Here is an 11,738-nt window from a genome sequence, read left to right on the forward strand (position 1 = left end):
TGAGTAGGCTTTAATATATTGATATAATATGGGGTAGGGCCTCAAAAAATAAGGTTACTGCTCACAGAGGTCTTTTCACCTCCTCAGATTTAAAAGTTCTCTTTTTCTTGCTGTGCCTAAATGGGACAGAAAGGCAGAACACTTGGAGCCCACACAGCATGCTTCTCTTTGAGTCTTCAGGGTGGACTCAGAGACACCTGGGCACAGCCACTGTGAAAGCCAGCTCTCTGGTGTTGTGGAGAGCTTTAACATAGATCTGAAGTCATAGGAGTGTCCAGGGGTTAATTCTGTCTAGCTGCTCACCAGCCCCGTAAGACATCAGTGCTTGTGGAATCATCTTGGAAAGCTTTATGTCAAGATTTTGTATACAGTTGATAAGTGGTTCTAGGCCCCTAGGTTTTCCCTTCTCCATTGTATCCTATAACTAATTATATATATATTTCTCAAAAACTTAAAAGATTCCCCAGTGATCTTAGACTAATGTCTCAACCCCTTCGCTGGGTACTGGAAGCCCCTCACAAACAGACTTGGCCCACTTCTCCACCTTTCATCTGTATATTACGCCCCAGCCTTCACCTGCATACTACCTCTCAGCCTTCCATCCCTTCACTCCAGACTTGCCCATTCCACCTCCCTGACACACACCATGGAAAGCCTTGTTTCCAAGCCAAATCCCTCAGGACCTCGTCCCTGTTCCTCTCACCCATGTACAGTCTGCCTCCTTTAAGGGAGAGTGGAGGATAAAGGAAAATCAAGGCTTTGGAGTCAGACTCTGGATTTCAATTCTGTTCTATTGTCTACTTGCTCTGGGTCCCTTGTCCAATCACTTAACCTCCTTGGGCCTCAGTTTCCCCATATGGACAATAAGAACAATAGTAATATAAATATGATAACCCCTTCAGGCTTGTACAAACATAATAAAATATGCAAAAATGCTATGTAAACTGGAAAGATCACTTATCTCCTCCAAAGCAATATAATTCTGATAATATTTTATTCATTCATTCATTCATTCATTTATTTAGAGGGGGAGGGAGGGAAAAAGAAAGGGAGAGAAACATTGATGTGTGAGAGAAACACGGATCAGTGGTGGCCTCTCACACACTCCCAACCGCAGACCGGCAACCTTTCGCTTTGTGGATGATGCTCAACCAATTGAACCACAGCGAGCAGGGCTTTTTAAAAAAGATTTTATTTATTATTTGTTTGTTTGTTTGTTTAGATGGGGGAAGGAAGGGAGAAAGAGAGGGAACAATTCTGATAATATTTTCCATATACGCATACTTGATGGTTTCAAATTGCATTTACATACATATAATCTACTGTGCATCCCACTCATCCTGGCTCTTAGCTTAACCTTCAAAAAGCGATTTATCCATTCCATGTCTACGTGTTCTCTTGCCATATCCATTATCACTTCATTTGGGGCAGTAATCTTGTTTCATATACCCATTCAGCACAGAGCCCTGTACCAAGTAGGCACTGAAAAGTGATGTGCCTGCAAAGTAAAAGGTTATAGGCATAGGATCTAGACACAGAGGGGGTTTGTCACTTCTACCACTTACTAGTTGTGTGGCCTTGAGCAGATGACATAAATTCTTAGTGACTCGATTTCCTGAATAGTAAAATGGGAATGATATTAGCATCTACCTCACAGAGCTGTTAAGAAACTTCATTGAACCAAAATAGATAAAGCCTGACATGGGGTGAGTTCTTAATAAATGTAAACTATTACTATAAAGTGAAACTAACTCCAATTCCATTCGTTTCCACCTTATCAGTTCAGCTCTCTTTCAACAAAATTTTCCATGAATCATCTTGATTCATTTATTCACCAAACGTTTACCAAGTATCTGCTACATGCAAAACCTGTCGAATAAAGGCAGCAATGTTTATGCCTGATATCTCTCTGCTGCTTTCTTCTGTGCCAAACAGTGCTCAGAAACAGAGACTCCGTCCATGTGGATTACAGCTTTTGGCCTCCCCTCTTGTTTCCTGGAGCAGTGAATAAGATGTTGTTCTAACATCAAATCACCAGGTACAAAAAGTTCTTCATGCTTTACTGAAAGAAATGGATCTTCTCTTAATTGTTAATATCCCTTAGTGTGTTAATATTTATAGTAAGTCCTTAACAGCAGGGAGTAGAGTTTGCCACTTTTATAAATGCATTCAGTCACAGCACCATTTATTTCACAGTTTCTCTAACTATCAGCATTCTGTCAAATGTTATTTTGGAAAATGCTGCATGAAGTCCTATTTCTATCTATTTCTCCTCTGCCCCCATTTCATTTTGACTAATGCAAACTATCCTTTGGAAATGCCCCCCCTAAGGAGACTACCCCCTGGGGGACTGGGTAGGGAATATTGGTTCAGCACACACCAATCATATACAATTTAAACATATACGATTTTAAAAAGGCTTTAACTTCTACATGTATGGTTGTTCTTACATATTCAAATATCACTTAGGTTTTAGCAAAAAAAAAAATCCCCAAGCAACAATAAGAATTGTCACAAAGACCATTTATTTTCATTAGAACCCTTTAGAATGTCACTTGGAACATATTGAGTGCTATTTTAGCCTGATCTTAACTTTGCAATCTGTTTCCCTGTCTATTGCAGACTAGGAAAAGCAAAATTAGGCTATTAGAGGCAAACATACTAACCACAGAAAGAATCACACCTGAGAGGCTGGTCATGAAGGTGAAGATATAAAAACTAAACAGTAGACACAAAAATTCATAGCAATCTAGGAACAATTAGTGAAGAGCAAAACTCACTAAAAAACTAATGTCACTGACAACTTCATTATATCACCTCCTAGAGTCCTGAGTGATCGAGAAAAAGTTGAATTCTATTCAAGATACTAAATAAAACAAGATAATATCAAACACATTTTAGAAAGCTTTTCTTCATCAATGGATTTTTAAAATCAATAACACTGGATGAGATTAAATGTCAATCTTTAATTTTCCAGAAATTTCTGAGAGGAGGCACACACCATCCCATATCCCAGATCAGTGCTGGGTAGATGAGATGTAGTGACTGTCCACGCTATTGATCGCCCATTGCTTGATAATTCATCCTGTGGTTCTGCCCTTTACTGACCTTCTTAGCACACTCTGCCCCAGTTCCACTCAGCCCCTAGGACTCTCTAAGTCTCAAAGATCTGTGTCCAACGTCAAAATCCCTATGCAGCTGACTTGGCATTATGCAGCCTCCGCTGGTCATTTATCCAAGTAACTTAACAAGAGTGAGAGATCAGGGCAACGACGCATTTACATGTAAGGAGTAAATGGTGATCCCCCAAATATAGCAAGGTTAGAGTGCTGGGCTGGCAGATTTGGAAGTATAAAGAGAGCAGGGGGGACACACTCTCAAAACTGCTCAGACCGCAGCATCTCGAGGTAAGTGCTCACAAGTGCCCACTTTTTTGTTCCATGAAGTTGTTATTAAACTTGATCAAGTTCTCAGTCAAGAAAGGAAGGCAACACAGTAGCCTTTACTTGAAGGCCTTCTAAGTAGGGTCCTGTGGTAAGGGCAATATGGGCGGCAATATGGCAAGAAAGATCATTGCCTTTTAAGAAGTTTTTTACAAGGAGTAAAAAGACAAGAATATAAGCACTTATGAGACAAAAAATTTTAACCTATAGAGTAAAACTGAATAGGATGCATAATTCCCCTCTAATTGTTTAGGCTGGTGTTAAACCGTGCTGTTGGCAAGTAAACGTGAATTGGCAATGTCTCTTCTGTAATTATCTCAAACTATTACTTGCAAGTTCTATGGTTATTTCAGTTTTTTTCCCCACTTCCAGTTTTCTGGAAGATGATTGCAGGAAGACATTGTCCCAAGCCTTTTATCCATCTTATCCATCATAGGCTAATTATGTGATTGGTTATTAGCGACTGGTTTCCAGACTGCCCTTGAATAGCAGGCCCTGTGCACCTTGGGCTGGGTCATGTCTGACACTGCAGTAGCATCCCTCAGAGAGACTCCAGCCTTGGGAGACTGGTGACACTGATTTCCAGTCATTATCTCTACCAGAATACTTGCCATCATAGACTTACAGGGCTAAGAGGAATCCTAGAGAGTTTTCTTATCCATGTGTCTCATTTTACAGAAGGAAACCAAAGCCCAAAGAAATTACAACAGCTACCTAACAAAACTGGTACTGGGAAACTGTGGTTGAGCCTCCATGTATTATTTTTTTGAAGTAAGGATTCAGAATATAATGTGTAATCACTTCATTTTTTTTCCTGAGAAATTTGGGAGAATTTTCAGTTATAATTGGAGACTTATTAGAGACTCACTAAAGAGAGGGAAGGAGGCGAGGAAAATAGTAAACTGAGTGTTGAAATGTGTCCTCCTGTCTAAACGGTATGTTGTGCAATGTTTCCTCGGTTTCGTCAAAGTACGGCATAGTAAATGGGAAGCTTGAACTAAATTTGATATTAAAAAATTCTCAGACTCCCAAGGCCCCTTGAGATCATCACATAGTTTATAAACTCTGAGACCTAAGATCCCTTAGTCCTAGATAAGTTTGCAGCTGCCCTACCTACCTTTGTCCTCTCCAGGACAATTTAGGATATTTAAGAAAGTGCTTTTCCTAGACTTCTTTAAGAAATTTCATCTGCAATTCACAACTTTTCTCCTATTGCCCCAAAAAATTAACTATTGACTCTGAGCACCCATGTTGCAATCTGGATCATTCCCTTCCCTCCTTTCTTCTCGTCCTGACCCTTGCTCTTGGTCAGAACCAGAGTCTCTCTAAGTCCCCACAGCACTTCATTTAGTCTCTTACAGAATTGTCTTACTCTTTCTTGTTCCAAGATTTATTTGAGCATTTTGCTGAACACTTACTAAAGTTTTTACATCTATAGGTAGAGGTTGTCTTTTTTTCCTACTTTGTACCCTTTTAAGAAACTGACAGGCTACTTTGCACACACAGTAGATACTAAAAAAAAGCATTAATCAAATGCTGTAATTGATCAAGTATTTAAAGAATAATGATTTAACTAAAGGAAAATGGTAAGTTTATTTCCATCCCACACCATCTCCTGTGTACCTATTTAAATGTAGCTAAACTTGGAACAGTCTCTATATTTATTTAAAGTGTTTGTAGTTCACTTTTTCTTTTTTTTTATTTGTTTTTGACCCTGAAATAGCCCCCAAGAAGACACTTCATTCCTGAAAGACACTGACCATCACTTTGGGAAGTAAGAAGGTAAGAGTTACTCTCAGCTTGATTGGGAGTACAATATTTGAAATGAGCAAGCATTGTTTTACACATTCTCATTCCTACTGCTCTCATAAGAAGGTGAAACTGATGAAATGGAAACCAATTACTTAGTATTCTTAAGGTCAGTTTGTGAAAATATGCAGGTTATACCAAAATAAGAATGATTCCCCAACTTTCCTCATTACACTACAGTACAGTGCAGAACATTGGCATGAAAGCTCCAATCCATGTGGTTAGTTGGCCCAGAACATGATGTTCATAAGGTCAAGATTCAGTCTTCATACACAGGCTGACTTTGCTGTTCCTCAAGCTTAGTCTGCACCCCTGAATCCACCCAGCTGTGCCTTTACTCACAAGCAATGTTGAAAGAATAAAGAGAAATTCAGTCATACCCATTCCCAGGTGGTAATGACAACCCTTTCCTCCCACCACCCCTTCTCCTACAAAATCTATTTATTAGAGGCAATTCTAGATCAATTAAGACTAAGAAAAAAATTATAACTGAGTCATCACCACACCACTGTTGACAAGATGCAGTGACTGAGAAATCCCCAGGAGAGAGGTGCAAGTCAAGAACAGTGTCATGGTTCACTGACAGCACACCTGGGAGCCCAGAGCGCTCAGAAGTAGCGATGGAGATTAGGTGGGCCGGTGTGGCCATCTCAATTGGAAGCCCCATAAGGACAGGGGCAGAGTTGGTGGTTAAAAGGACACAGCTCTGCAGGGTTGGAAGCAGGTCAAGGTCTCAGAACAGAGAAGAGGTTAATTAGGGGACCTGCTGGGGGTGGGATACAGGGGTACCATGAGTCATGCCTAGAGAGTTGGATCAGGCCTAAGCAAGTGAAGTTTATCAGCAAATGGTTTTACCCTTGGGTCTCCAGAACACAGTTGCATAAATATGGGGAGAAGATCTGACTTAGCAACTGCATGCGCGCGGAAGATTGAGGGGCTTTCTGAAGAATGAGCAGTGAGTCAGCAGTGCACTGAGGCTGCCAGAGTCAGTCGCCACCCCAGCATTGCACCTAGGTCGGGAGAGGTGAGGGCGAACGCTGGTGGAAGACAATACGAGGTTTGGAAGTCACACTTTAACAGATTGGCAGGAGTGGGTTCACCGGGGTAGTAAAGACTCAGAAGCACATCTCAGAAGAAGCATTTGAAGACAGAGCTGGGGCTATTTATCATGGAGAAGATAAAAGAAGCCATTCCAATGGGTGAAGAGGTGTTGTGTGGGAAGAAGGTTTGAACTCTTCCTTTGGTTACCAAGAGCTGAAATGAGAATCAGTCCTCCCGAAGGTACAGAAAGCCAGATTTCAGTTTAAAGCAGGATGAATATTTGGCCCCGTGAAACGTGCTCAATATAGAAAAGAATTGTCCCTGAAGCTGTCAAGTAGGCTGGACAGACAACACCTTGCAAGAATATTGCTGAGACAGCTCTTGCACCATCTAAGTAGTAAAATTAAAAGATACAGGATGCTGAGTCACTATTAAGTGTAATGGTGAGTGATGCTGAGAGTAATGGTGAAAGGAGAGAAATCTCCACCTCAAAAATGGTAGTGACTTGAAACCCAGGTGGAAAGTCCAGTTTTTCTAGGATGCCTAAAAATGTAGTTTAACCATGAGCTGTTGTAGTCTTTCCCTAAATTCAGGATTTCTTCTTATACTATCTTTGCAAAGTTTACAATATCCATTTAGCACCAGTACTACTAATTCACTTAACATTTTTATTTACGCTGATTCTTTTTTCCTTAGATTTGTTTTTTTTAAGATTTTATTTATTTATTTTTACAGAGGGGAAGGGAAGGAGAAATAGAGGGAGAGAAATATCAATATGTGGTAGCTTCTCATGTGCCCCCTACTGGGGACCTAGCCTGCAACCCAGGTATGTGCCCTGACTGGGAATTGAACCGGCTACCTTTTGGTTCACAGGCCAGTGCTCAATTTACTGAGCCACACTAGCCAGGGCTAGATTTGGTTTTTTAAAGTTATCTTCTATGCTTGCTAAGTAGGTGTGGACCACTTACTAGACACTTGTTAGATATTCAGAATTTCAAACACTACCCCAAACCTGCTGATAAAATGTGTATTTCAGCAAGACCCCTGGTTGGATGCATACATGTACTAAACTTTGAAAAAACTGCCTTATACCAATAGTATAAACAGATATAGCACACTCTCTAAGGGGGAAACATCCATACCTATTTTATCCATTTTAATTTTCTTCATACTGTAAAAAACATTATCTCTGAACTTGAGATGCATCTTACAATCAATAAAAGGAATGTTGTGATTAGCTTTGTTTTTATTCTTTACTTCTGGAACACAAAATTGTCTATCTTACAATCAAATTCATCCTAGATTTTGATAAAATAAAGTAATAGACTTTGAAATAAACCTATAATTATTAAAATTAAGAAGTATTTGCCTAAAATCATTTTGTATATGAGCAATAGGCCATCACTGTGTTTGAGGCCCTTGGGAGAAGTTCAGATTCCCAGGTTCCAACCACAGAGATTCAACCTCAGATGATCTTGATATGGATCATTCGATCATCTTCCCAAGTTTGGGTACCATGCTTAACACTAAGTCAAGCTAAGTAATAATAAGGTTATAAAACTGTAACCTAACAAGATCCCCTCATGCTTTAGTGCAACTGTTCTCAGAGCGTGGCCCATGGGGCCTGGGAGAGCGCTAAGAACTTCTCAGGAAGTACATGAGGTCAAAACAATGCTCATAACAATCCTGAAATGCTAATCACCTTTTTCACTGTGTTGACCTAATGATGCAAAAGCAACAATGGGTAGACATCTGGTGCTTTATTATAAATTAAGGCATAGCACCAAATTGGACAAGTAGTCATTGCATTCTTCACACCATGTACTGGCACTGAAAACACTTTTCTTAAATTAAAGCTTTAAAAACACAGCTTCATTTAAAAATGACTTAAAATGTGCAGGAAGCAGTAAAAGTTACTAATTTTTTTACAGTTGACCCTTGAACAACATGGTTTGAACTCCACGGGTCCACTTATATGTAGATTTATAAAAATAAATATTATAATGTATTTTCTCTTCCTTATGATTTTCTTAATAACATTTTATTTTCTGTATCTTACTTTATTGTAAGACTACAGAATATAATATATAAAATATATGTTAATTGACTGTTTATAAGTAAGGCTTCCAGTCAACAGTAGGCTAAGTTTTGGGAGAGTAAGTTTTGGGAGAGTAACACTTCATGGGAGTCAGTACCCATAACACCTTCACTGTTCCGGGGCCAGCTCTATATTTCAATTCTTTTATATCCTTCCTTATAATATTCTACATAATGAAACGAGACATTCGCATAGGTACTCCTGCTGCACTCCAGAGTTGGCTGGTTGTCTCGAGAAGAAGCACATTACAGTCGTTTGAGTTGTAAGATGAACTAGCCACTTTGTATATGAAACACAATTTTACTTGAAAAAATGACTAGTGGACAAACTGTGGTTATTCAGACTTGGATATTTAGCAGACATATTCTCAAAATAAATAAAGTATGCTTTGTCATTTCAAGGACAACAACTGACAGTTTTTGTTACTAATGATTTATTTGAGCTTTCAAGCAAAATTTCAAATTTTGGAAAACTTGTATCTGCCTCCACTAGCTTATGCTTGAATAATGCTTGAATAATTTTCTGAGGTCAATGTGGTTATTAATGATTGTGATTGTTTTATATTCTATAATGAAATATTTCAACATTGGTAAGTTCTACAGTGAACCAGTATTTTTCAAATAACTAATGTATAATGTTCCTACATGGGAAAAAAGAGCCAGTCAAAGTTCAAATACAGACCAATGGATTTTAATGTAATAGAGTACAAAATATTGTGGATATAGTTTCAGATTCCACATTGCAGAAGCTACCACTTGTCAAGTTTTGGCATAATATCTAAGAAGAATATCCACAATAATTTGAAATACTTTTCCTTTTTTCAAATAACATAATTGTATAAAGCCAATTTTCTATAGTTATTTTATCAACAACAAAAACAGCAAAATACAGAAAATAGAAGCAGACATGAAAATCTAGCTATCTTTTATACAGCAGACGTTAAAGAAAGCTGCAAAAATGGAAAACAATGCTGTTCTCATTAATTTTTTCAGTTTTGGAAAATAGCTATTGTCATAAAAATGTTATTTATGTTAACATGTAATAGGTTATGTAGTACTTTTAAATGAATTAATAAATAGTTTTAAATTTTCTCCATTTTAATTTCTAATATAGTAAATATCAGTACATAAGACCTACCAAAACCAAAGCTTGTTGTGTTCTCACTTTTAAGAGTGTGAAGGGGTTCTGAGAACACAAGGTTTGAGAACTGCTGCTATAGTAAAATCCACCTAAACCATGACCCTATCACTAGTTCAGAGGAGGGGAAAGCAACTTGGATGAATTCTTCCTCACCCCCCAGGTAGTAACGGACAAAATTGAAGCCAGCACGATTGGTGGGCAGTATACTGAATTCTAGTCTCTTACTATGAAAACCGCGAGTCACAGATGGTTCAGCAGAGCCACAGGCCAAAGAAAAACTGAAACACAATTTGTCTGAATAAAGCCCAGAGAGAAGCGCATGCTTTCCCTTCTGTAAGAACAGAACCCTGCAGAATTGCAGGAAAGGATGTGGAAAGAGCAGTTGCCAATGAAGAGCCTTTTCATAAAGAGTGAGATGGGGGAAGGTAACTTCCAGGAGAGAGCTAAGAAATGGTCAGCTTTCCCACTTTAAATAGGGAACATAAAAGGCCTTATTCTAAAAAAAGTGGACTTTTCTTAAGAGAGGTATGGGGGGGGGTGTAAAATGTAACTCCATTTTGTGGTCAGTATGCTGATAAAGAAAAAGAATCATGAAGCCATGCAACCTGCAGGGACCTTAGAAATGAGCTAAGCTTTCTTCTTCATTTTGGGGGGAAATAGGCGGGGGCCCAGGCAGGTTAAGTGCTTTGACCAAGTTCAGTGCTCTGACTTGCAGCCAGATTTTCTGACTCAGAAGCAGGGAAAATAGGTAGAGAGAAGGCCCAGTGAAAGGGGGATGGTTTGGGGACAGTGCCAGGAAGGATGAGCAGGAGGATGGGGGAGACAGACACTTATAAACCACACACACACACACCAGGCAGTGAGTTCCAAGGCTGCACTAATCCAACTAAACACTCCTTGTCACACCCTGACACTGCAACATGCAACTAAAGTTTGGAGACCACTGCACGGGGCCCAGTGCTTCTCCACTCTGCTATGCATAGAAGTTACCTGGAGATCTTGTTAAAATGTAGATTCTGATTTGGTAATCTGGGGTGGGTCTGAGTTTCTGAATTTCTAACAAGCTTCTGGTGATGCTGATGCAACAAGTTCAAGGACCACACTAACAGTGGGATGGCTCTGAGCCAGCAGGTCTCAGAGAGTGGTCTTTGGAGGAGCAACATCAGCATTGCCCAGGAACTCACTGGAAATGCAGATTATCAGGCCACCCCCAGACCTGATGAATCAAAAACTCTGGGGTCAAGACCAAATAATCAGTGTTTTAATAAGCCCTCCAGGTAATTCCCGTGCATGTGGAAGTTTGGAACCCTTGCACTTGGCCGTAATGCCTCCCATCACCTTGTTACCTGTCATTAGCTAAATAAGTGGGGCAATCAATACTTTATGTACAACTCATTACTTTTCACTGGGCTGTCTGAAATTTCTACTAGGAATTATCAACATTTCTATAATTCTTTTCAGACACCCTTAAATTTGGTGATGACACCAAGATTACAGGGCTCAAACATGATGCATAATTAAGGAAGGCCTCCTTTCTTGGGCTCACCTTGACTTCTTCTAATTCATTCAGACTTCTAGTCATGGGGCTGAACTAAGAGAGATTCCCAGAAGCAACACTCAGAAATGTAAGCAATTCCTCCAACATTTTTTAGGCAAAATATCCCCTTGAGCTCATTCCTGCTAGCCCACTCTATGCCCCTAGGCTTGGTCCTAGATTCCCCAGGACCTCGGTTAATCCCAGGATTTTTTGAATAGAAATGACAGGGTGGGGCCCTTCAGATTCAGTTGTCCCCCAGACTCCAGACTCAGCAGTCCACCTTTGGCCCTCCCAGCCCCTTGCAGTCATGAGTTCTGATGCAGAAATGGCCGTTTTTGGAGAAGCAGCTCCCTATCTGCGGAAACCAGAGAAGGAGAGAATTGAAGCACAAAATCGCCCATTTGATTCTAAGAAAGCCTGCTTTGCAGTGGATTATAAGGAGTTGTATGTGAAAGGTATGATTCAGAGCAGGGAAGATGACAAAGTCATAGTCAAGACCATCGATGACCGGGTAAGTGTTGATCTCAGATGTCCTTGATAATAAAGGCATCTCATTTTCCTTTGGGGTGGAATATTAGGAATTGCATGCTGATCCACAGGAATCTGACATTTATCTATTCTGCAGTGAAGTAGCAGGTGCAAACTGCCGTAGCACACCCTTTGCTCCTGC

General features: G+C 39.8%; 1 protein-coding gene across 1 annotated transcript in view; it reads left to right on the forward strand.

The window, feature by feature from the left end:
• The first annotated feature begins 3,392 nt into the window (after positions 1-3,392).
• The window catches only part of LOC112308470 (myosin-13), a 67,304-nt gene continuing 58,958 nt past the window's right edge, over positions 3,393-11,738 (forward strand). Inside the window, exons 1-3 of the mRNA XM_053911955.1 lie at positions 3,393-3,407; positions 5,167-5,225; positions 11,364-11,579. Of these exons, the coding sequence (XP_053767930.1) occupies positions 11,376-11,579 (204 nt within the window). The 5' untranslated portion in view covers positions 3,393-3,407; positions 5,167-5,225; positions 11,364-11,375. The remainder of the gene's footprint in view (positions 3,408-5,166; positions 5,226-11,363; positions 11,580-11,738) is intronic.

The sequence above is a fragment of the Desmodus rotundus genome, chromosome 9 (assembly GCF_022682495.2).
Source record: "Desmodus rotundus isolate HL8 chromosome 9, HLdesRot8A.1, whole genome shotgun sequence".
Lineage (NCBI taxonomy): Eukaryota > Metazoa > Chordata > Mammalia > Chiroptera > Phyllostomidae > Desmodus > Desmodus rotundus.